At 42.7% G+C, this 26,781-nt stretch overlaps 1 protein-coding gene across 4 annotated transcripts in view; it reads left to right on the top strand.

Annotated features, from left to right (window-relative positions):
• The first annotated feature begins 12,377 nt into the window (after positions 1–12,377).
• GAB3 (GRB2 associated binding protein 3) overlaps positions 12,378–26,781 on the top strand; it is a 75,668-nt gene continuing 61,264 nt past the window's right edge. For 2 of the 4 annotated variants that reach the window (XR_015702558.1, XM_087748534.1), the window contains exons 1-2: positions 12,379–13,628; positions 14,152–14,260. Coding sequence is in view for 3 of the 4 variants with exons in the window: in XM_087748534.1 (XP_087604660.1) it covers positions 14,165–14,260 (96 nt within the window). In the remaining variant the exon portion in view is untranslated. Of the gene's footprint in view, positions 13,629–14,151; positions 14,261–26,781 lie in introns of all 4 variants that reach the window. The other 2 variants (XM_087748535.1, XM_087748537.1) reach the window with 2 other exon arrangements.

Raw genomic sequence — 26,781 nt, 5'->3', positions numbered from 1 at the left:
AGACCTGTTGTAGAAGAAGGAAGCATGGCTGCTGACAGGGAGCTGACAAAAGGATGGGGTGCTGCAGGAGCCAGACAGTAAACCAGAATGGTATGGGGAAGAAAACTTTCAACTTGCAGTTCATTTTCCTTGGTTCCAGACCCTGTTGCAAATAGCAAGTGTGTTTTCCTAAATGCCCCAGGCTGTATTCGAGAGAGAAAGTCATCTCTTAACATCTGCAGGGCTAAGAGGTATCCGTGGAGCTCCCAAAGCAAGAGTAGCTCATGGGAAAATATTTTTTTTTTTCCTTAAGCCATTTCAAATTCAGCAGTGTTTGTGTATTGGATATTGAAAATTGCAGTAATGAAGCCACTCAGTTTAGTTACTGTCAATGCACGCATTTCTGGCTGTCCGTGCAAGATGTTCAGATCCTCGGCTGCTGAGCTGTAACTTTGCTCATACTGCTAAAGGATTCCAAAACAATCCTTGAGATAGCAGACTTAAAAATTTGAGAGCTCCGAATCAGCCGTTTTACCTGGTGGTTACTTACAAAGGCAATATTGTGAGCATTTTGTCCAGACAAATAGATGAAACCCTAGCCTTGTAGGCAGAATGAGCAATAAAAGCTTTTTCATTCCAGTAAAAAGCTCAGTAGCTGTTACAAGGATCTTTTTGCATAACTCAACAACTAAGCTGAGCAAATGGGTTGTTGCAGCTCACTTACACTGCATTTAGAAAGACCTCTGAGACCTCTTTTCCATCCATACATTGACTCCAATAAGGTGCCATTTTGTGAAGAGTAACTGTCTGTCTGAAGTGTTCCCCTGACTGCCTGATTACTCTGAAATTCAGTATCTAAATTATGGTCCAACATAGAAGATTTAAGCTCTAAACTCCCCTTTTCCATGTTGTGAAACAGCTGCAAAACAGTAACGTTCCAAATCATTCAGCACCCTATTGCTTTCTGTGTCTGTTGCATAGTTTGCAACAAAGCAAGGTCCACAGTGTCTGCAGTAGCCGTCCCACGTGATTTATTTTTAAAAGCTTTGGGAAGTACATTTTTCATAGCACAGTTGAGAAGAATGACATGACTGGTTTTGAAAGAGTAGTCCAAATAGCTTTTCCAAGCACGGCTATCTAGAAAATTAAGTTTACTGTTAGCTATGCAAAAAAGCCTCTAAGGTAGGAAAATTCCAGTCCATGACATCTTTGTTCTTAGTCTTTATGGAAAATAGCTCACTAACCATTTTTAATATTTGACTTTCCTACTCCAGTTTCAAATGCTTATAGCTTCTGTTTATGCAAAACACTCTCAAGTGTTTGTCACAGCTTGCTTTTTACTTGAAATTCACAGGAACATTACATGGTGTACAAAACAATCAAGCTGCTGCTTTCATGAAAGATCCGCTTTGGATATTTTTTGCTCGTGTGCTTAACATTGGCATTTGGCACTTTGCATAAATGTTCTTAGGTACTTCTCTTAGACTATGTTGTGTACTCCTGTACTTCCACGGGCCATTGGCTGAAAAAAATCACGTAGCCATACAACAGTATTATCATGTGATAATCTAATTAATTACAAAAAAAAGTAGTGAAGTGCTTTTTTGTACTTACTTTATGTACTTTTTTTTACTCATATCTTTTCTGATATATTTGCAAAATTCCAGAGAATTTCTCCAATTTTTTTTGTTTTCCTGTGGTTGGGAGGCAGGAGGCTAGTTGTCATGTTGAAGTTGTAGATTTAGGTATTTGTTTTCCCAGTTTTATTACTCCTTATTTTACAGTCTGCCAGACACAATCACCAGGGCTGAATGTGTAGTCCCCCACACAGTAAGGTTTCACAGCAATTAAGAAGGCCTCCTCTATCCAACTCAGAAAGATGGCACTTAACGTATTGTATGATGAGACTTATGTTTTCTTGTCAGACACATATACTTAGGCTCACTGCTACCCACTTTTATGTTTCAGACACTGCTGAAATATGTAAAGAGTTAATGAGATATGGATCCAGGGGCATTTTCATATCCTGTCCAGGTAGGACCATAAGATTTTTGAAATTTTGGACTGTGGCTACTTAGCCTTTCCCAAACAGGGGACTAATTGTAGTGGTCTTAATTTCTCTAGCACAGATATATTGGGTTTGGGTAAGTTTTTAAATAAATTTTAGTATTCTGTGGAATTACTTTATAGGCTGAGTTGTTATAAAAGCACCTTTATGTGAGTTGTGTGGATGAGTTGTATAGGTACCTACCTATGGGTGTGGATGGAGAAATGTTACCAAAAAGCAGGCTGAAGAAAGAAATAGCACATGCTGAGCGATAGCGTGTGAAGATCCCCCAAGAACTGATAAGCTTTAGAGACCAGCAGACCTGTTGAATTCACAAGAACAGATAAACTCAGTACACCAAGGGTCTGCCAAACCATACAAGGCCACCGGCACGCACAAGCACCAACAGGTTGTGTAACTTGGACCACAACCAAAAAGCGGTGGCTATGACTGCTAAATACAAATGAAGCCGACAGGGCTATGCATACACCTGCTGATAAAAGAGGAGCCCTTCAAAGACTTTCTGAGCACCCTGGTAAACAGGTGGGGTTGGCCTCCCAGCTGTTGCACAAGTGAAGTAACTTAGTGCGTGTGTGCGTAATCGAACCATGTGAATGCATAGTGTGGGTAAGTTACCTGCTGTTAGCAGTAAAAACGTGATTCTATGGATAAGAACAGCTTAAATAATAAGCGGTGTCTTCAATACTGGTTGTGATTCGTGTCTTCCCTGACTTGAAAAGCCAATTTGGAAGTGACGGTACCGCTGTCAGATGCCACTAGGTGGCAACACCGACCTGTACTCGCCTGCGGGAGTCCCGACTTCAAGGTGATCCGGCAGCCTATGTACTATTTAATACAAACCCTGCTCAGTCTTAAAACTGATTTGATCGAGAACAGGGAAAAAAAAAATATATATATATATAAGATTTGTAAACCATCTTTTACCTGCTGTTGTTTAATTAGTTCTAGAACTGTATCATGTACATTCAATACCTTCCCCCAGAAAGGCAAAAGTGTCTTGTTAAGAAGGGCCTTGGGCAGGTAGTATCCTCTGCATTTGGGATCTGTTCAATCCCTTGTGCACATTCAGGAGGCTCTCCATTAAATGCCGTAGTCCAAGATCCACATCTACTATGCTAGTCATTTCTAGCTTAAATGTACTAGCAATGAACTTAAACCACAACTGTGTAAAACATGTTAGCTGTAAGCAATGAACAGCTTTATAGCTCAAGAACAAACAGGATCTGGGAGTAACAAAAGTGCTGTCTCTGAGGTGTTTGTGAGTTGACTTGCATAGTTGCCACCTTTATCTCTGTACCTACATTAGCCTAGCCCAAGTGTGAGCAACCACAGTGCGCTAACTACACGTTACCCTGACTGCAGTGTTACAATCTTGCTTAAAATGTTTATATCAAGTGTTTCTATTTAAATATTGCTTATATTAAATACTTGTCTTTTCATCTCGATTGTTAACTGGTTCAGAGTTTCACAGTTGCCTTGGTTAAAAGGGCATCGGTGACAGGGCTGAGGAACCAAGTGTTCAGGGCCCTGGCCACCCTCCCTGCCCGTGGGGGCGAGGAGCCCCTGCTAAGCTCAGACCTAGGCCTTCAGGGCCTGTCTGAGCTGACTCCCAGGGCACAGCAAGGGCCAGCTGCTCCCTGAAGGACAGGGAGACAATCACAGTAGCATGGCCACAGGGCAGGGGTCTCACCAGCTACTGTCCAGCCCCACAGCACCTGAGCGAGGAGGGCAGGTCTAGAAATGGTAGCCAGGCTCCACCGACGGTCCAGATCATCAAGTGAGTTTGTGATAACAAAGCAGATTCGAGGTCAAGGCAGTCCACAGGTCAGAATCACATCTGGTGAGGGCAACCAGGATCAGGCACAGTCTAGTGATCAGCAGGCAGGTCCAATATTAAGCTGAGCTGAACACCAGTCCTTCTACAGCACAACTCAGGCAGGGACTGAAGGTCCAGGGCTGAGCCCAAATGAGGCTCCTGGGCCTATGGGCAGGGAGTGTGAGTAAAGGCCCCAGGTGATGCTGGCCAGGATTATTAAGGCCTATTGGAGCACTCAGGATGCTAGCAAAATCATACATCTCTTAACACAGCAGAAAACAGGCAATATTTTCCTTGTATTTCAAGCATCTTCCAGAAAGTACCGCTCTCAAACAGCTCTCCCTAGGCTTTTTCTGGTGTCATGCAGGGTCCTATGAATGTGTCAGGGGTTTCCTTGTACCTTCTTTGTCTTGTTTCATGGTGTTTCTGCCTCTTACATCTCTTCCAAAATGTAGTTTACAACACAGCCTGTGCAAGAAATGCCATTCATCTTAACACAAGGTGAGGAACACCAGCAAGGCTGACCCAGCAGAAAACTAATTCCCATCTTTTATAATTTTCCTACTGCTTTAATGCTCTAAACAGACTTGCTATATGGTCATAAAAATGCCAGAAGTGATAGAAGGAAAGCAGTGGGAGGAGTTCATAGCTAGGGGCAGGAAGGAGAGCGAGGCCTCCCTTCCAGCAACAGCTGGCTGCTGGGATGTGAGTAAACCCGGACTAAGTTCACACCCTGGCACATAATCAAACTCCATCTACCACCACTATCTCTGTCTCTTGGTTCTCAAGTCAACTCACAAGGTGAAAACCTTCTGCCACACATCTCTTGCTCAGTTTTATTTATGGCCTGTGGTTTAATATGTGCCTCCTATTGTTTAAGTTGTCTTAAGCATTTACCTGCTCCTTCATTTGGCCTAAGCTAAAGGAGAACATTGTACAGAGAAGCTGTTTTCCACATCTCCTAAGAGGGACTTCTTTCAGTGAAGAAATGACTGTTGTTTCTGTGAAGCCTGCTGCCTGATTGGAGTGGCTTGTTTGGCAGAGAAACTGTCTCTGCCTGTTTCCATTATTACGTCTTCCATTGCTGAGAATTCAGAAATACCACCTCCGTTCATATGTCAGTGGTTATGTCCTTACAAGTAACTTTGGTTATGTCCAGCGCCACGATTCTGTGCATTCTTGCACTTACCTGTGTAGCCCTGTTTCATTCAGATCCTTATTTCATAGGTTCCCTCCCAAAGTTTTTCCACTTTAGGGTTCCAGATTTTTTCCTTCCTCATAGGGTTAGAAAGAAACCTAGGCCTCCTCCTCTAGAGCTTACAATATAGAAACTACTTCTAAAATGACCTCTTGGTTTGTGTGTCACTCATTTGTAACCCAGGTTTTGCAGGAGATGTCATTTCCAAGGATGTCCATTGCTGCAGACCTTTGTGGCAGTTAGGCAGGTAAGAGCAGTCCAGCCCCTGCATGATGCAGCTCATGGCTACAAACAACAAGTGATTACCTGATTCTGCCTCGGTTACAGGCACAAGCACATCCCAGCAACGTACTCTAATAGGCTTGACATTAAGTATTCTAATAGAAAGGGTTTTTTGTTTTGTTTTGTTTTGTTTTTTGTGGTGCAGGCTTCATATTCGTGCATCAAGTTTCTGTATTGAGTTTTCATTTTACTCAACACTCTCTGGAGTTGCCAATAGGGTTTGCAAATACAAGACCTCATTCAGCATTGGAAACTATAACAAAATAGCTAATGTATCCTTTGTATCTGGTTCAAAGAGCTGATAGCTGTACAGGTACTCATTGTTTTTTCCCATCTTGTTTGCAATATTGCATTTTAATTCCAGGTGTTAGCTGTACTGCAATACTGCAAAGGCTTCTAATATGACTGTATTTCCCAACCACACAGGTTTTTTGCTAAACCTTTTTACACTTGGTATCCACTTTTTTTTGGCTGTGTATTTATTTTCTCAGTGGGAGAGCCAGAAACTTTCACAGTTTGGTAAATTATGAAAGTGAGAAGACTGTCATCTCTTCATGGATGTGATGAGCCAGGTTTATGCGATCACATTAGAATGTGTTAATTTACTGAACCTCATCAGGAACTTACTGCAAAGATACCTTAATTGCCTATATGGTTACATTTAGTCCTTTGCAACTTTGAAATGAAACCTAGTGGCTCCTTCCCCCCACACCATGTTTCTGTGTTCCTGATCCCTTGCACTGTTACTGGTGTTTCTGCAGGTGAGCGGTGGGTTAGTTCAAGGTTCTAAAAAGCCAAAATTGAGCCCAGCAAAGAGTTACCAGTTTTTTCTCAGATCAGCACAGCAAAACAGCTCAACTGCCCCCACACACAAGGGCCAGTGCCAAGACAGCAGCGAAACAGATACATGGCAAGATGGAGGGTGGGATTGCAGCCACGCTAATTTGTATCAGTTTAAGCTACCATAAACCAGACTTTAATAAACAGTGTTACAATTGTGTATTCTGTCATTAACTCCAGGTTTTGCCCACCTACAAGCAATGATGTCATTCAGATTGAACAGTGATCAGGGACTCCTTTGGAGGTCATACAATAATTCCTGATGTAATAAGCTACGACTTTGCCAAAATGTGAATTGTTGTGTCAGAAGAGCCCCTGACCAGAAGAGAGTAGTTTTGTTGAAAGTGAAAGGCATTTTAAAAGTGATTTTAGATCAAAGCAAAAGCTGTCAAAAGAGGTTTTTCCAACTGAAATAAATCTGAAGCATACTTTGCTGCTTACTGCAATGGCATCCTTTTCTCCCCTAACCTATGCAGTAGTTTTGCAATATTGAAAACCTGTAAATAACCTGCCCATAACAGAGACAGAATCTTACGAAATTTTGAATATTTGTGGGTATCCAGCAAGCAGGCCAGTGCAGTATAGCCTTTAACTCTCTTTAATGATGGTTGAAATTCTTTCTTCACAAATCCTCTCTTCACAAATTCTCTGCCCAAAATAAATTATCTCTTTCTTAAGCAAAAGCCTGTTTCTGTGGGTTTGATTTCACACTGTTATCCCTAAGCTGATCACAGACTATTTGTAAATGTAACAGTTCTTGTTCGAAGGTTTGAGCATGCACCAGGATTTCCTTTAAATACAGGAAATGTGCAGAAGGATGCTGTAAAGTGCTGCCTCCGTTAGCCTTGCAAACATGGCAGATGCATTGCATAAGCCAAAAGCCATCACTTCAGTTGCCACAGGCTTTATCCTGCTATGAAAGTACTTTTAATCCTGTCCTTTTTATCCATTTTTACTTCCCAACATCCACTCACTGTGGAAAACTAGACTGAACCTGTTATATTTTCCAGAGTACTATCCATTTCTGCTGAAGGATCTGTTAAACTAGAGTGGCTGGTTTTAGTTTATCCTAGGGCACATAGAATCTGTTTCTGCCTCTCCCCTCGCTCCCCCATTTTTTTGCTGTTTTGCTCCCCTGACTGCCTGGGCCTTCTTTCTTCCTCATCCTGTAATGATTCTTCCTTTTTTGTAACAGCTTCAAACACACAGCTGCCATCAAAACAATTCTTCCTTTCCTGCATTTACATTCTTCACACAGGGCAACCTTTTACACATGTGGTTCAGAAATCTGGTCTGTTTGATGTAATACCCTGTACTCAATCATAATTAAATGAAGTAGCATTTCTTTTTTCCTTCAGTTACCTAGAAGGGCAGGGTTTCTGTTTCACCCACTGTTTTGCCGTCTGCATGAAAATTTCTCACAAATCACAGTGTGAGAGGTAGGGTTCCTCTAACTCTCAGTAACGCATTTTGGGGCAATATAGAGAACAGAGGCAGACAGTGTCCCGCGTTAATTTTCCTGTGTTAATTTTCTCATCACTCTGGAGTGTCCTCTGGTCTCAGTAAGAATATCTTAGGGAAGCAAAGACCCATCCTGCACTTCATGATGAGCCTTCTACATTTGTGAGTCTGAAAATAGCTAGGTAGATTTTTTTTCTCTTAAACATAAAAGTACAGACTTCTTTTTCCATCTGTTTCTGCAGGCCTTCCTGAGACCTTTCTTTAAGCTTCACATCCAAACTTCAGGCTGCTCCGGATAGTTTGGAGTAAACTGGATTCAGCAAATCCGTGCTTTCAGGAGATTAAAATTATAATTTAATAATAATTTGCTATTTCGGATCTGGAAGAGGCATCTCATAATCTCAATGTCAAATAGATTATTTTGGATTTCTGGCTGTTACAGATTTGACTGTCTCATATCACCAGAATCCATCCACTGTGCGCAGGTAAATTCCTCCAAATTGCCATATAAAGTTACTCAGTAGACCCTCTCATATGTGGGCTGAGTAGTATTCATCATTGTTATATATGAAAAAGGAAATAGATTTTTCTTAGCTTCTAAAAGTAATTAAGACAATTAGAAAAGAAATTTTGGCTCTTTAAAAAAGCCATCTTCTGTAGGCCTGTATCTCCTCCCTCAGCAGCAAGGATTATTGGCTGACCTTGAGGGGCCATTGATAAAATCACCCCACAGGGAAATCCTCAGAAAAGGGTTGATACTGGTGCATATGTAGAGAGTAAGAGCCATGACTTGCTTGACCAGCTACGTAGACATCATAAGATTTTTTGCTAGTCTGCAAACAGAAGCTGAAATGTAGCAAAAGTGCAATTTTTATTGTGTGCTTCCATGGATGACAGAGAAGAGAGAAACCTGTCTTCTGGCAAAAGTGCCAGACCAGAGGTTTCTACCAAAGTGGGGCTCTGTTTGTTACCACCCCCACTTTAGAAAAAGGCAGATGTACATTTGCAAATAAATACGCTATTCAGCAGAACGCCAGCTCTTCCACCAGTTACTTTCCTGAACGGGAGACTTTCCTATGAGATGCTGGATGTCTGCTGCTCTTTCCCGAAGGAGATTAGTGCCAGAGGGCATTGGTCTGTTTTCTGAAAGGGATTGACAGAGTTCTCCCTATGTGCCATGAGAGCTTTTGGTAAAATTAGATTCTGCCCTGTCCATAACAATAAAGGCCGTACCCACATGCAGCTTACATAGTTCATATACTTCCTGGAGCAAAACCACAGCAACGTTCAACTGTCTGTTTTCTTTTTTTATTTTCACAATGGCTCCTGCTTCAAAAGCAGGTATCTGACCGTTGGGTCCCGCTGCCGCTGAGAGCCTGGGGGTGACCAAGTACGCAGCAGGGTTCAGGCAGAATATATTCCTCAGCGTAGTGCAGACAGGTTCGGCATCGTTCTGTGCCAGTGGTCAGGCTCCAATTTTTGTAGTTAAGTGTTTAAACAACACCAAATGATGTTGCTCTGATGATCTGCACGCTTTCCTCTATTAGACCTGATTTGTGTGGTGAGGACAGGCTACTGAAAGGAAGAGCAGGGGTTGAATTATCCCCTGTGACTTTGCTGAATTTGTCCTTGTGAATGGAAAGAGAGTGAAATGTTTGTCTGCAGGGGGGAGTAGAGTGGTAACTGTCAGGAACAGCTGGAACATATATACTGTGTCATGTCTTTTTGTGATACTGGGCTTTTCTGCTTGCTGTGGGAATGCTGCAGAGGCATGTTAGCATTTTGCTGAGTAAGTGTGGTGCGAGCTCCATATGTAAACAGGGATCAGTCACTAGATGAGAGAAAAGGGCTGTTCTCCCAGGGCTGTGGCTGTCTCTTGCATGCACCTCAACCTTCACAACCCCTGCAGGGTTTTGTAAATTAAATGCGGGGCTAGATTCTGGGAAAAATATATGCTTGTGGAAATGTTGGTCTAGATAACTCCAGTGTCTCTTCCTGCTTTGATACCTACAAATTTGTGAACAAAACAAATCCTCTGGATTCTTCCCATCCTCTCCGTCCCAATTATTCTTCTGTTCACAGGGGAGCAAGGACTTTCACTGCTCTCAATATTAGTAATAACACCACCAGTTGCTCTGCAACATGGAAACGGGCAAGCTTAAACAGCACACTTACTTCTTTAAATCAGTTGCCTGTAGGGTCATGAAGGAATTTCCCATCAAATGCAATTAGCCAATTTGTTCTTTTCTGTTTCATTAGTAGTCAAGTGTAGTTTTTCTCCGAAACATCATTAGCCTAAGTTAGGAAAGGAGGGGAGCGGACCAGTACTTTCATGATGAGCAGAGAATTCCTTTTAGGTATCTGGCTGATGTGAATTGCACACACATTCAGGGTCAAATTGATCACGCTTACTCTGAGCTTTGCTAACGGCACACATGAGGTTAGTCTGGTGAGGACAAACACTCCGACATGATCCAAATAAAGACAGATTCCTGAAGTTGGATTGAAACATATCAGAACATGAGTGACCTGTAGAATTTGTGTAGAATAGAGAATGATTTTACCTTCTGGGGTTTCAATTTTATGTTTTACATTTTATTTATTTTTACTTTCTCTGTAATCATGTCTACAGTTCATATTCATGAAGGCTTCTCAGCTTATGACTTTATTCTAGGAAGTGTCACATCAAGAAAAAACTCTCTCTTGTCAGGCTTTGAAGATTTGCTAAGACTGGCTCTGATCTCATATAGAAAGAAAGAGAATTTTATCCTAACTGCGAGTCATTTTGGTTTGGGTTTTTTCAGTGGTCAGTCATTTTTGAGAACATCCCTGTAACTCTGCCCACAGCAGATTTGGAGAGGCAGGCACCACTGGCTGATGTTATTGTTACCAAGCAAAACCTGATCTCTTTCAAGGTAAAACAACTGTGTGATATGTATAAAATAAAAGCTTAAAAAGTGAGGCAAATAAACCTAAGCAAACATATGTAATTCTACACTTTCAAACCTTCTGGCGTTGCAATAATATTTACAAAATAATTTTTGTTTTTAAACTTTTTTAATTGGGTTTTGCCAGTGATTTCAGCATATATATTCAAAACATACTTGAAGTCCGAAACTAAATGCTAATGGATAAATGCAAAAGCTGGAACTAAAATAGAACACCCCAAGGGTTTTGCAGAAATGTTCAGCCAAAATCAATTTTTCTTTGCTCTTCTTTCCCTTTACTTTTGATTCTGTTTCCAGCCCCAGCTCACTCTCTACCTATGTCTTCAACTGCAAGATTTTTAAAACAAAGACCCTGTCATTCACCATCATAACGAAGGACTTAAGCAAAGAATTTTATAATTTAAAAGTGGTTGAAAAATTTGTGCATGGAGCAGGACAAAAGTGAAATCCCACTTCTTCCATCAGGGCTAAATACCATTCATTTTTAAGCCTGCTATTGTCAAACCCATACTTGAGTGACACATTATCGGCACAATGAAAATCATTAGAGTAAGAAAATAACTTTATTTGCTCTTTTAATGTTTGGAGCACAAATACGAAGAAGGCACAGCAGCTTTCATAACAAACATGTTAACCCCCACATGCTCTGCTTAATTATGATTTCTGGCTTCCTGTCTTTCCCCTCAGGCTACTGGCACCATAAGTAAACTGGCACAGATTTTATTTATTCTGAATACGCTGAGCTGCAACGTGCACATATTTCAGCAGGTGCTTCACAAGCAAGCGAGCCGTTCCAGCAGTGAGGACAGGAGCGGTCTGACAGAGGAGGGACACAGCGAGCAGGGAACAGAATCGATGTACCCCTCCCTGTCACCATGGCTACCACTCAGCAGGCGTTTTTTGGGCAGAAGTGCCAATTTAAGCAACTGCTGATTTCTTATTACTGCCCCTGCATCACCCCCTCCATTGGTCAGGTACGAGTGCGTAGTAGGCTACAGCATTTATCCGGTCAGGAAACTAGTCCTGATCCAGGTGGAAAATAATCTCTTTTTTTTTTTTGACTCATTCTTTTCCAAACAGTCAGTTTTCTGATTCAATTCATCCTGTAGCCACACAAATATAACGTGTCTGTGTAATGGAGGAGAGGGCAGAAGGGCAGGGACAAGTGGCTTAAGAGATGGGGACTACTGGTGCAGTAAAAAATGGGTATTGTTATGACACTGCAGGGGTAACACATGAAGTATATCACAATTCATTGTATTTTGGCAGACTAATGTTTTAAAGCCTTCAGGTTTAAGGCTACCAAATCTGTCAGTGTGACCCAGCCAAGTCACATGTGGAAGCAAAGTGTGACTTTCCTTCCCTAAATAAGTTCCATGCCTGGATCCATCTCTCCAAGGAGAAGTGTTGCAAAGCCTTGTTCACAAACCTGCTATTAAACATGTGAAGTTGTTAAAACATCACTGTGGATAAGGGATATATGGAGCTGAGTGAAGGTGGTAATAGAATGTCAGGTTGGGAATTAAATAATATTACAAGGCTGCATGAAGGTCACTTAGTCTGAAACAAAAACCTGTCTAGAGAAGTCAGAGCACATTTGAAATAAATTGTTTGTAGTTTCTTCATGACAGTTTTCATTTATTCTAAGATTCTTTTAAGACCAGTGATAATGAAAAGCACTAGCAACAGGGATGCTATGAGTTTATACAGATTTATTTAGATGGCTATGTAAATGTACATATATTTATATATTATACACCATTTATAGTACATATTGTATTAAATATGATAAATACATATTGCTACAACGTTTTTGCTTAAAATCTTGAAAAAAACAAGGATGGTTTCCAGTTTGTCAGAGTCCAGCAGTGACACTGCAAGCTGTTGTCAGCCTGCCCTGCCGAAGAGCTGTGAAAAATCCCGTGAAAACGTTGAACTCTTCAGCCAGGCCTGATGCCGCTGACCACACCTGGCAGAGTCGGGCTCCGCCGCCGGTGCTGTGCCTAGGCAGAGGCAGAGGGGACTCTTCGGAAATTAGAGGCTCCTAAAACTCAGTGAAGAATCACTGCGTCCACTTTAAATCTAAGTCAGAGTTACCAGCAACTTCTTAAAAATGAGCACAAGCTGCCCTGTCCTTGAAAAGCCAGGAGTTTCCCATCCCGGAGAGAGGCACTAACTCCAAGGACATCAGCAATGTTACGCGCTCGGCAGTCACCTATCTCAGCTGTGACAGTGGAACGGCAACCTGTCTCCCTGAAGTCACTTCTGCAAGAGGCTGTTTCTAAAAGGTCGGCAATGATGTGACCAGACAAATCGCGTTTATTCGTAGTAAAGTCATACAGGGGACCAAATGCCACTGCAAAAGCCTTTAAGTCCGCAAGCCGAAGAAGTTTGGAAGCGGCGGAGCGGGCGGGTGCGGCTGAAGCGGCCGCGCCGGTGCGGGCAGCGGCGCCGCCGCCGCCGCCCCCGTGGCCAGGCCGAAGCCCTCCTCCGGCCGCGGCAGCCTCCGCTCCCCCCGGGGCTCCCGGAGCTCGGCCGCCGTGCTCGCTCGTACCCCGCTCCCCGGGGCGGGGGCTGTCAGCATCCCCGGGGCGCGGAGCCGGGGTGGCGGGAGCCGCCCGCCGGCGGTGGCGGTGGCGGTGGCGGTGGCGGTGGCGGTGGGTGTCGCAGCCGCCGGCTGCGTGGCGGCGAGCCCCGGCCGCCCATCACGTGCTCGGTGTGTTGCATTGTGTTTGCGGCGGAGGGAGGGCTGGCCGTGTCAGTGATCAATGTCATGACTTCCTCCTCGGGCTGGAGCAGTATCAGAGCACAGCTGAAGGAAGCTGATTACTGCTGGTTTCAAATTGGCTGGGAACAATACACACACACACGCACACACGCACACGCAGGGGCACACGCAGGCACACACGCACACGCAGCCCGCACCCTGGCTCCCGCGTCGCCGCTCCGCGCCGGGGGGGGAAGATGAGCTCAGGGGACGTGGTTTGCACTGGATGGCTCATTAAATCACCCCCCGAGAAGAAACTCAAGAGATACGTAAGTGCAGAGGCTCTGCCGATATTTTTTTTTCTCGCTAAACGGATTTCGGCATGTGCTCGGTGTCTTACTCTTCCTTTGAAATGTCTCGCCTGCTTCGGCTTCGCCTCGGACCAAAACAAAAAGATTTGCAAGTCCATGCGCTTGTGGAGTGTTTTAGCTTTCACCGATATTCTTGTGCCCTTTGGAATTAACCTTTCCCGGCTCGTAAGATTATAATACTTCGGTTGTTATGCAACATATCTTAGCTTAAAAACCACATTTCGGTTTCAGTTAATGTTGCCGTAACTAACAGAATTGTTGTAACAGAATTTCAGATGTCACTTTTCCAGGGAAGGGCAAGAACCTCCTGAGAAAAAAAAAGAAACAACTAATGCTTTAAATTCTAAGGCTCTGCTTTGTTAAGATGCTCTGTAATTTCTATGACACTTGCTAAAGGCAACATCTGCAATAGTTTTATTTACCAATTTAATACGCCGGATGCCATTGCTAGCAGAAAGCTTTACTTTTTGTCTGTGATAAGGAGGTGCTAGAAGATGCCATGCTGTAAAGTTCCTGATAGCTGGAAGGTGAAGGGGGCTGGCGAGAAGAAGCGAGCACTGCATGCATGGAGAGCTGCAACTGCATTATGTGTAAGGGGGCCCCTTGTTTCGTTCTGTATCTGCCTGCCTGTTTTTCCGAAAAAAAAAAAAAAAAAAAAGAAGGGTGTGTGTTGCAAACATAGGAAACTGTATCTTTGCAGGGCTGCGAGGAAGGCACTCCGGGGAGAAAGAAATGACCCTTAAAAAATTGCTTGGGACAGCATTAAAAATGTAATCCCATCGTGGGCCATTTTGCATACTCATTTGTGATGGTTCTTCATCAGGCATGTTGTTACTGTTGTTACACTTTTGGAATTGGTAATACTCATTTGAGTCACGCACTTCTAACCTAACTTACCCCAGAGCACTGCGCTGTACGAGGAGGATGCCACCATATGGGTCTGTCACACTCCCGAGCCATATACACAGCTTACATCATTTGTCGTATTCACTTCTGGTTATCAGCATTTTTTCTGGACTGCTGATGTTAGCTTTCTCTAGTAATATGAGGAATAACTGTCTCGTGAAGAATGTGGTAGATATCATTTGGTAGTGTCTTTTTTTCTTTGCACTAAAAACTAGGAGAAAGGATAATTTACTGATGTTAGAATTTACTTTTAACTTATTCTAAGCCAGTGTTTCTTCTTTTAGATCACAGTATTGCATTGACATGGCTGAATATTTGCTTTGTTCAGTTAGCATTTTCCAATTCTAAAATAACCACTATGATGTGTCTCAAGGGAGCTGCAAATAAAATATGGGTATATCTAATTTTTGTTATATTTTGTAACGAGTGTACTAATAGCACTGTATAGCAGGCACTAGACAATGTAAGAGCCACTGATTCACCCAGCTGGTATCATTAGTAACTCTGACAGTGAAGCTATTTTTGATGACTCAATATTCATAAAAGGGCAAAGTAGAGAAAACAATGTGATAAAGCTGGGATTTGAAAGCCCCCATTATACAGCCAAGATAATAGTCACAACAGGGGCTCTGATCAGCTCACAAGACTAGTTGCAGTCTGCTCTGCTCAGATTTTGCACTACAAAACCTAGGGAAATTGGGTCTATGTTATTCTTCAAATGTCAACCACTAGATTAGCCAGATCTTTGCAGATTAGGCTTTGTTTTCTAGTTAGGAGGATAAACTACTCCTTTGTCCATAATAAAGCAGAAAGAAATCTGCTGTAAGTACAGCAAAGATTAATGTCCTTTTTCGTGTGACTGGTTACACAGTGGATGCTACAAACCAAATGGAAATTGTCTCTTACCCGCTGTAAACTATTTTTTTCCCCACTTTTTACATAGTTTCACCAGCATAGTAGCTTGTGCATCTTGCACTGGGGTGGCAGATAGCTCAGGCTGAACCACAGTGACTGCTTAAAAACAACACAAGCTTTAAAACAATGACTGTTTAAACTGACTTCAGTAGGTGTCAAGTGTCAACCGCTTCCAGGAGAATGGTGTTGGCTCTGGTTCTGAACTGACAACATACAGAAATTCCCAAGCTTTACACCCCGCGTTGTGTTCAGCTGGCAAAACCCATGGTCTGGGCTGAAGCTTCCAGGGGGCTTCCAATGCAGGTTTGGTCCGCTGCTCCTTGGGACCTCTCTTACACTGGAGCGACTCGGTTGCTCGCACAGGGCTGTCTCCCAGTTTACATTTTCCCGAGTTCAGCATCCGGCCTTTGTAAGGTCCGGCCTGAGCGTCTCGTGTTTTACACACGGATAAATTCTTAATCCTCAATCTATTACAATCACTAATAAAATCCAATTCATTTCAGTGGAATCTGTAGTTAAGAGACCAGACAAGGTGATGAATTCAGGTTGTGAGACTGGGAACTGCAGATAGTCCCACTGAAGCCACTGAGAATATTTATGGTGTTTATAAAATTAAACAAATCCATCTTTGCGAAATTGGAGCCTAAAGACCAAAGTATACCTTCATTTATGCTTGCTCTCTGATGAAAGCAATTAGGTTTGCTATGCATAAACAAGTCAGAATTTGGCTCTAGGTAAGCAGAACGTTATTTTCAAAAGTTTGAAAAGCGAAAAGCAGGTGTTAAGAGTCTATATTTTTCCTGTAATGTCTTACAAAGCTGATGCTCTTAGTAGCACTATTCTTAGAAGTGTCTTATCATTCCCTAACAAAGGCTGCTCTCTTACAAGTGCAGGAAACGAACATGAGATTAATTACCCAAGTGTAACTTTCTGTAAAAACAGAGAGCTTAATGCTAAATGCAGAGAATTCATTAGAAAGCACGGGGAGCTTCACTTCAGCAGGCAAATACTCTAATAGCGGCTTCGTAGGATGTACAATGCTTTTCCCTCTGTCTGATACTTGAACCATGAATCCACCACGTCAGCCTATCTAAAGAGGCAGTTGTGCAAGGAGTCTCCCGGGAGAGCATTTGGTGTGTGTTGCAGTTCTTTGTCCCCTAAGTGTGACCTGAAAGCTGTGCTGCTCTCATTTCCCCACTTGGTTCCAGCTTTTCTCACCGGTCGGGGCTGTGTGGGTCTGAGGGGGGCCGGGGAACCCCGAAGCTGTGGGGGAGCTGGGCATGGGGCAGGGGCGAGAGAGGAAGAAGCTGCTACCAAAAACTAGGAAGTGGTGGTGGTGGAGGTGAAGTCCATCATGCTCTAGACCAAAAATACTAAGTTTCAGGCAGAGCTTGACACTCAGCCCCAGGGGAGGAAAACCTGGCCCCACTGGAGATTTTTGGTATTGATATTAGTGGATCATGAGTAGCAGCCTCTGTAGGAAATTAGATGTCATGGGAGAATCTGCTCCAGGTCTGATGGGTTTCACAGTGCCTTATATTAGTGCTGAATACATCCAACCAGGGATTTCAATAAGGCATTCAGAGCCGCAAGGGAAAAGACTGTTTATGTTTGTTAAAAAAAAAAGTAAAAATTCAGAAAGCTCCAGGTGATGTTGTTCACGTATCCCAATTCTGTAATGTCCGCCTTGAACAGCCGTCTTTTTGATACTTTTCATATGGAAAATGGCTCACTGACTGGTAATATTTATTTTCTGTTTATTGGAGAGGGGAGAGAACGGTTTCATGGCCTAGAAAACGAAGGAATTACTACAGCCAGTGCAAAAAGTCACTATAAGGGGAAAAAAGACATGGAAGAAGGCACAGAGGATGTCTAATGGAATAAGAGACTAGTGCCATTGAGACGACACATTGTTCATGTGCTGATAAGGAGAAGGAGATAGGATTTTTAACAGGCAGCTAATTTCAACCTGTCCTCGAACCGCTGTCCTGTAGTTTGTCACACCTGTGAGGAGCAGCAGCAGTAGTAGCCAGCCTGCCCGCCAGCGCGGGTGAATGCCACGCCAGTATTTACTTACTGTTAGCGTTAAGTTACGTGGTTTGCAATAGTAAAGGGCTATATATACAGATGCTTGCTTGTTGTGAGTCAGTGCAGCTCCATTTAAGTCAATGCTGCACAGCTGTACCCCAGCTGAAGAGCTATTTTTAACCTTCAGTACTATACAAATTGATGAGGGAAGACCACTTGCTCAAAAAAAAGAAAGTTTCCCACTGTACTTGAGTGACTGGTTTCTTCAAACATTATTGAAAATCAAAATTCCTTGTCAGCATCTCCAGAACAAGAGTCCAAAATGGACCCCGTGTTAGAAAATTTAGCCTTGCACTTCTTACCACACTTCTTCTTGGAGTGTCTGGTCTGGGAAGACAAACAGAGATGTAAATTAATGTACCAGATGCAAAAAGCTAGTAAAGCAGTGTCCGTTCCCGCTGTCTCTGGGCGAGGGGCAGTGAGTGCCGTCAGAAGGCCACAGCAGCAAGTAGCTGCAGACGGACGTCTCTGACTGTTGGGATCTGCCAGAACTCGACCACAGCACACCGTTGCTAGGGTTTTACAAGATAAGAGAATCTAGACGACTTCTCCATTTTTAGCTGAAGTTCTGGTATTTATCAGGAGAACAAATGGGAAGTTACTGGCCACTAAGAAGAAAAAGTAAAGTAGAATTATGGAAGAGCGTGCTCAAGTAATAGGAACAAGAGTCCCACAGCTCTGCTAAGGGTGGGTGGGATGTAGAGCGTCTGCTCTCTGATATAGCGTTGGGCTGGTGTCAGCAGAGGACACTGCCACCCTCGCCTAAAAGAAATCCCCAAGTGCTGTGTGAGGTCAAGTACTTCTCTGCTGGTTTGGGATTTGGGGGAAGTTTCTGAAAAATAACTATCAAAGAGAAATTTGAACTTAATTTTTGTCCATAAGCCTTTTTATTTCCAAATGCTTCCTACGAAGGCTCACCTCTTGAGCTCTGTCCCCTCTGAATAGAGAGTTACGGCCACCTTTCATACCCTGCTGGTATCAGCATCCTGAACTCTCATTGAAATAACTGAGTTTATTTAACGAATTTGTGCAGGTTCTGTAACTCTAGTTTATAGGCTGGGTAGGAATAGGGGTCCCGTGTGATGGAGAAAGTTGACAGAGTCTTTTAGCTGGTTCTAGTTGTAAGTTTTGTACCTATGTTTTTCTTGCTGTTACTTCATTGTAAAATCCAGAGTATATTCTGTCTGGTTTGTATGTTAAGGAAGAACTCAATAGTGAGAAAATGAAGACTTTCATACAGAAGCTCCTGTGCTGCAGACTGCATGTTCCCTTCTCTGTGAAATCCTGAACCAATTGATCTCACTGGTAAAATAACAGCAGAAAATTTATTTTAGGGAGGAGTTTCCATCACTGGAGTTCAACATTTGTAATTAGCTAAGTGCAAATCAGACCATTTTCCACCACTTAACCTTGTTTTGGTAGGTTAAGTGCGATGTTTATTCTAGACCATTTTCTTCCATTTTAACCATGTTTTGGTAGTTTAAATGCAGTGTTTAATGAGATAGGCTGACTTCTAAGAAAAAAATAATTTCTAAAAAACATTGCTGTTCTTGGCAACCTGTGTATCAGAATGTTAAGCAGAATAATTTCCCTTGGACTATTTATTTGGGTGGAGCCGTCATAGCCCTGAAGCCCCAGTTTAATCTTTGACTACATGTTTTCAGTGCACAAGAATGTCCAGCTATTGCTTTCTATTCAAAACAGAAACCCGCAAGTTATCAGGTCTTTGCATTCAAAAATAGAGACTTAAAAAAAAAACATGCTAGTTTGAAATACAGAAGGAAATGTTAACTTGAGTGGTAATTAAACTAGTGATGCAATCAAACATGTCTTAGAGGAAAAAGCATTACAAGTAGCACTTTGGTGAACTCTTGGTTGTAGCATGAAAACTATAATATGGATAAACACATTACTTCTACCAATAAGGCATTACTATGCTATGAACGTGTATTATGCCAATTTGATAGGTTTTTAGGGAAAGGGACAAGTTTACTCCTATAATGTTACTCAGTAGAGAAACAGTCATTTTATTTGCTTTCTTGTCCTTTTCATTTGAGTTGGAAATGAATTAGTAATGTGATAAGACAAGGAAAAAATGCCATCTTTGAAATGAAATTTGCATGTCAAAACATTACATCCAGCCAGATAAAATAGATTTTCCTCTTTCTCACTTAATTGTTCAATAAAATGTAATACTTCAACTTTTTATTTTTTCTGCTTTACAATAATATCTTGACTTGTTTGAGGTTGTGTTGCATCAGAAAAAAAAACCAAAAACAACAAACGTATAGCCATGCAAAACTCAGTTTTAAAATCGGCTGCAATTTGGTATTTGTTAAAAATAAACCAGTAAAATGCTCCCTTTCTGAGGCTAACTCATTTGTAGCTTTGTAATTGTTAGAATGAGACAACTGTTCTTAGAGATTTTGTTATTCCCTTCCCTTCTGATGCCAGAAACCCCACCTGACCCCTGCAGTCAAAACTGCTTTGTAGCTTTCCCCAAAAGCCTTGAACAGCGCATTTCAGTTATTCAGTATCCTTTCCCGTAGAGCATTTTACAGAAAGGCAGTGAAATGTCATTATTAGTACGAACTGAAAATTACTTAAATGAAGGTGTTAATTTAAATGGAACTTAGATTGTCATCTGAAAGTTTTTGACTCGTTTTTGACCATGCTTTTGAAAAGACAATAGTTTCTGTGAGCCCTGTTAGTGACAAATATTATTCATCCTGTGACTCCCAAGTCTCGAGGACCATGGGTTATGTATCAATATTTCTGTTGGACAGAATAATGGCCATAATGGGACCCTGTCTAAATTTGCAACTGTTGGAATCTCAGCAGAGCGCATAGTTTGTGAACAATCTGTTTTTACATACCAGACTTGGAAACTGTTTGTAGAAGTTCAAGGATTTTACAGTTGTGAAGCCATTTTTTTCAAGCTGACATGAGCTGGTCGTGCCAAGGAGAAGCCAATAGTTCGGAACAAGCGTGAACCATGTTTTACTTGCAGACCTTACAAATTGTGCAGTAAAGCCACTAAGTTTACAGAAGTATTGAGTTTATAAACGCTGGGAAAGCTGAACGTGTATGCCTGCTGTAAAGCTGCGCTTCCAAGATCTGTTGCCTATTCCACAGAAAAGCCACCGGCATTCAGAGGTGACTGTGTGCTGATCAAATCACTATGAGATGAGAAAGAGCATCTGAAGAGATGCCAGCTGAGTTTACAGTAGCAGTGAAGAAACAGTTTCACAAAGTCATACACTGCTTCATGAAGTGCTCACTGCAATTCCAGCTACTACATCTGTATTGTTTACTAATATTTATAGTGGAGCTTTGCAAGCTTAAGAAGTTTTATTTTTAATAAGTTCAACATTTTGAACGCATCCTAAGAAAATGATTGAGATCTCACTGAGGCCTTAGGTTTAAAAATAAGAAGCACTTACATAGCTCAGGGAATTGCTTTTTTGAGATACTTGGGCACGTTGCTCCCACTGAAATAGGATTTGCAAAATGTTTTCACTGGGTACTCCTCTGACTCCAGGGCTGTTTTTAAAGGTCTTCACTGGCTAACTTTCCCTGTAAAACAGTGGGATTTGGACTGTCAGCTGAAAAGGGGACTGTTACTGTTTCAACTTCACTTTCCACTTTTTAAAATGTTCCTTTTTGACCGATAACTCTGAGCGTCATATCACCCTTGAGCAATGGATTATAAAATAATGGTGAACTGTTTTTGCGAAGTGCGGGAAAACCACCAGATAAATCCCATCATCATTTCAGTATCCTCCCCAAACTCCCGCTTTTGTCTGTACTGAGCCTGAGAAATATTCAAGCTGAAACATCACTAAGACAAACAAACCAAAAGGTTAGGGGACAGCCTGACTGGCATAGGAAGAACAGGCTTCGTGACAGTGACGCTGCTTTGGTTCCCCCCGTGCATCCCTCTGCATTGGCTTTGCAGACTGGAAACCTAATGATACTGGCTTGTAAAGGGAAAAATAGAAGCATTTATTGAAGTGTTACTAGACTGCAATGCTTTAACAGTTTTCTTATGAAAAATAGGTTCTTTTCTTTTTTTCAAATTCACAACTGAATGTACTGTTGCTATGTTACTGTAATGGTGTGTAGGCTGCTAAATAAATAGAGGGAGTTCAGTCCATGCCAGAAATAGAAAGCCAGGTCAGAGGTGACATTTGGGACATGTTGAGAAAAAAAGAGAATATATAATTATTTCTTTCCTTGCTATCATTCTTTTCAGTCTCATTAAGCCCAGACTACTTAGAAGGAAATTAGAACAGAATTTCTGGACATGCGAGAGTACTAAAAATTGACACTTCTGGAGTTCTGCTAAGTCTTTTGGCTTTGTTTTTTTTTTGCAAGATCAAATTTGCAAGGGAAACTGATAAAGCCGTGGCTTCTCACACACTTACGAATTCAATGGCTTCGAGGTATCACAGAGCATGGGAACTGTTGAAAATTCACTCTGCAAAGGTGTGCTCAGAAGGGAAAATCTGACAGAGGGAACAAACTTGGAGAAAATGTGCTCCTGGGAAGCCAGAAACAGGAAATTTGAGTCCATTGTCCTTTTTGGGATAGTCTGGCAGGTTACCAAGGACCAGATATACAAAAACGTGCTCAGGCTTTTGTGTGAGAGCCCTGGGCACCTGCTTGCACCTCCAGCTGCCTAAACATCGCTGTGAACCCGGCTTGTCAATGTGCATGAGTGCCTCGTTTGTACAGCAGGGTCATTTTTATCCCTCCTCTGCTGCCTGCATATGCTCCTCATGTACAGACCTCAGCACAACGAGCTCTCGTTTAAGCTCCAGCGGCTGATTCAGTAAATGGTGGGAACTGCAAGCTGCTAATGTGAGGATGAGAGCCCAGTCCTCCCTCCACCCGTGTCAGTCGGAGCAGAAGCAGCCCTTCTCCTAGGAACGAGCACTGCAGCCTCGTTACTTGCAGGCAGCGGCCTCTGACTTTATTTCCAAACTGTTATCGCAGATGCTGGATGCTCTGGGCTGTGCTCTCCTAGCCACAGCCCCCTCCCGGCCCCTTGCGGGCGTCGCTGCGGGCGTGCACAGCACCCCACTGCTCCGGTCCTGCCTTGCCCTTGGCCCCACGGCTCTCGTGTGAGCATCGGCAGCCCTGGGCCCACAGCAGAGCAGCTGTGAGCTGTCAGACCTTCCCGCTAGCAGGAGGTGGGACACAGAAATGCGGACCAAGCTCGCTCATGTGTGAGTTAATTTAGCAGATTTGTAATTAATCTGGAAAATCTTCTCTTTAAATATATATGTTTACTTGTAAACAGATTATTAATGTGACACAATACGAGGCATCTAATGTCTTTGTGTATTAGGGAAGAAGCCCACAGCCATAACCTAAACCAGTTCAGTGCAGGCAATCCCATAGAGATTTCTTTGTGGTATTTTTGTAGTTCCACAAATCTGTTACTTTCCTACAAAGAAACAATGTAAATGTGCCCCCTACCCAAGAGACCTTTGGATCTGAGGCATTCCAGAAAATCCCACATTTACCATAAAACTTATAGAGGAGGATTAAATTAGAGGGTACAACAAGAGCCAATGATGCTAAGTACAGTTATTCTTGTTCCTAAATTGCAGAGTTTTTTAAATTTTCTTTTTATTTGTTAACACTCCTTGAATGGAGGGCTGGAATTTGAATGGCTAGGATTATTTCCTAACATGATGGATGTGAATAGCTGGTTTGATATGAAACTTTCCTAATTTTCAGCCACAAGCCAACCCCTAGTGCCTTAGACCTCGAGACATGTCCGCAGAATGTCTGAGGTTCTGTGTCAGAAAATGAACGACTAGTTTAGGATCCATCAGGGTTGTTTATTTACATATCACATTAGGAGTTTGCTGCTGCTGCGATTGGAGACATTTCTTGTTTTCTAGCACAACCAGTATTCAGCCTCAGATTGAAGGAGAGGGTGTTAGAGGCTTTTTTGTCCCCTGTGGAGTTCAAACCCTCGTTTGGGCTCTGTCAAATCCTTTACTCTTGCCAGAGACTGCATTTATCTCAGACCCTAAAGAGCAATTATTATGATTTAGCTGTCTTCAGAGTGAATAAGATTTTACCAGGCACTTTCTACACAGAAATCTCCAGCCGGGAGAAGTGCAACCTACAGCCTGTCCTTTGCAGGGCTTTGTTGCCTATGCTCAGCAAATTGCCCAGTTTTAACCATCAGCAGCAGCATTGCTAAATGGAAAGGAGGATGAATTATACCCTCTGCAGTTCTGTTGTGTTATCCTCCTAAAGGACCTATTTGTCTTTCATTATATTTCCAGGTCCTTTGTGCTTGAAATGGTCTTCTAAACTTTATAAGGAAACTTGGTTTGCTGGCTGGTAAATTAAAGCTGTTTACCCATTAGAGTATTCCAAGTAGGCTGCAATGACTTTTGCCTGTGCTCTTTGTTGGGGCGAACAGCTTGACTGTTAAAACTGAATGAAATTATGTCGAGGCAGAAGATGTCAGACATGGCCAGGTTTCAGATAACCTGTAGTTAGCTAGGTGAAGATTAAATATCTTTACACTGCTGCTTTAAATCCCTAAGGACTCCCCTCACCGTGGCACTTACCTTGTCATGGGTTCAGAGATGCTTCAGTGAAACTTGCCATTCGAGAGCAGGCGATACACGTTTGGGAGGCGAAGAGCCAGAGCGAGCTTGCACGAAGCAGTAGCTGTGCAGTCCTTTCCAGAATACAGTGATGGAGAGGGATAGTCATAGAGATGCACCCCAGTGATATGTCTCAGGAACATTTCCAAGCAAATGATTTGCATGTAGTTTAGCAACCTGAGCTATGTGAAGATTTCAGCAGCGGTGGCCCTGATTCTCATATGCTCAGAACTTACTGTGCACCCACAGGCAGGTTTCAGTTTGACTCGTTCCTCGGGTTTACTGGATTTGGAAATGGAACTGGGATCTCTATATGAGCATATCATTGTAGATTTTAGTTCAGAGATTTTTTTTTTTTAAGAAAGCAACCATTTTATGTGCCATCTATGCGTAGGAATAAAAGATAAGGAGCAGAGGAAAGCAGTCACATACAAGACCTTGTACTATTAATGGTCATAAGGCCCAGGATCATTTTGTTGCAGGGCAGCTGGTCACTTCTGACTTGCACCTAGGGTTGCTGCCGTCAAGGTACCCGCTCTGAGTGGAAACATGGTCATGCAGAATCACTCCAGATCTAGTTCATGGTGCCAGTTTAGGGCAGGATCTTCATGGTTCCTTGCTGGGACTGACAAGAAAAGGCATATGACCCTATACAGTAACAGTGGCAAGTAAGTATGGTGATGTAGCACAACTGAGTCTATACCATCAAGCAGGAAACTTTTCCCTTCCAAAATAAAATACACCCATAATGGACAGAAAGGCCAAGTAAACATGGGCTTTAACAAGCTACTGGAATTGGGCAGGTGTGCAAACTGGAAGGTTAGATCTTTAGCTTAGAAGCTTTCATTTGCATTTGTCAGTTTGCACAGATCTGCTTGGAATACCTCTTTGTCCTCTCTGAAAAGATTTCAGATATAACGTACTTAGACTCATCAGAAAAAAATAGCCTGAAATAGAAATGGCACCTCATGTTCTATAGCAATATAGGAGCTTAAGGAGAAACCAGAAGCCAAAAAAATGCAGTCTCAAATTCTAACCCATTATGACCATATTTATGGGGAGCATTTAAATAATCTGAGCTGTTTCCCCTACCTATTCCTTACTACTAACAACAGTACCTTATGACTGGTGATAGCTTGTCTTCATTAAACACTGAACTTGAATATCAGAGTTCAGCTTCAGGCTTTTCTCTTTAGCTTTTGTATCAATTGGCTGGATGCAGATCAAGCACAGCGCCATGGTCCTCAGCAACAAGGGAATGGGGAGAGAAAAGCAGATAGGAGGATTTTGCCTCCCAGTGGAAACCCCCACGTCTGCCATTATCAGAGCTCCTGGTATCTCCAGTGTAACTGGGAGAGGTGGTATGTAGTATGGGAACTGCAGCCTTTACCAGCTTGTAATTGGAAACTGAAGACAATGAATGGATAAGAATATGTTAAAATGCACAATTTCACATTATTTTGTGTAACATCTTTCACACAAAACTTTCCACTCAAAGAGATTACAGCCAGATAGAATTATGGCAAAAAATAAAAGCAGAGTTGCAGAGAAATTGGTAACTTCTTAAAAGGACTAAACTGTCACTGAAAAATCTCACTTTCTATTTGAGAAAGAAAATCTATGCATGGTGCAGCCATTTTTGCTTTGCCTGGCATAAGATTTGCATGACTCACAGCCAGCAACATGCTGAGGACCTAGAAATACATAATACAAAAGCAGATGCTGGCTGCTGGCCACTGGCTGGGGAATTCCCATACCATCTTTGAAACGATGATCCTGTTTGATGGGACAACACACAGAGCACAAGGCAAGTGCATATGATGTTTCTCCCCTAGGTGAGGTTATTAATCTGAAGGGTGAGAGACAGTGTGAAGGCTGCTAAACACCTACTATCGTAGCAGTCAGTCCCAGCTGGTGAGGATGGGTGATGTAATGGACCAAGCAGGAGGAGAAAGTTTTCAAATGGGAGGGTGTAAAATTTGAAAGGCTGCACGTAGGAATGAAGAGTCACAGTCCTAATTCGAGTACACAGGCAGCTCAGCAGATGGCCCAGCAGATGAGTTGCTATGCACCACGGTATGTGTGAGAACATGAGAGTAATGGCGAGGCTCCATGCAGAAACGTAGCCCTGCCCTGTGCATGGTACGGGGTAGCATCAGATGCCACGTTCCTTACCCCAGCTGGGCCCTCTGTCCGCCATCAGGGCACTTTGTTGGCTTGCACACTGAGCTTTCCACAACAGTATTTCATATTGCTGTTCTGCATTACAGCAATTTCCTCCCCCATGCTTCGCCTTCCCTCTCCAAACAGAGCAAGAGCCATCCCCAGAAGTGTAGGTCCCTGCCAGTCACGCTAACGCCGACGTTACACCGCTAACTTCTCCTCCTGCCTTAGGCTGCAGCTCTCAGGCTGAGCTGGCACGTCTCTCGGGGTGGAAAACCTCCCGCTTCAGGCCATAGAACAGCCTCACTGGGATGTTTGGGTTTTTTTTCCTATAATTCCAGTTCCTCCAGCAGTGAAGTCCAATGGCCAGAGAGATTTCATCTGCATCCTATGTGACTTCC

The sequence above is a fragment of the Nipponia nippon genome, unplaced genomic scaffold (assembly GCF_047370975.1).
Source record: "Nipponia nippon isolate SJK-2023a ecotype South Korea unplaced genomic scaffold, ASM4737097v1 scaffold_12, whole genome shotgun sequence".
Taxonomy (NCBI): domain Eukaryota; kingdom Metazoa; phylum Chordata; class Aves; order Pelecaniformes; family Threskiornithidae; genus Nipponia; species Nipponia nippon.
Note: the sequence above shows the minus strand (reverse complement) of the source record. Positions and strands in the feature narration are given on the sequence as shown.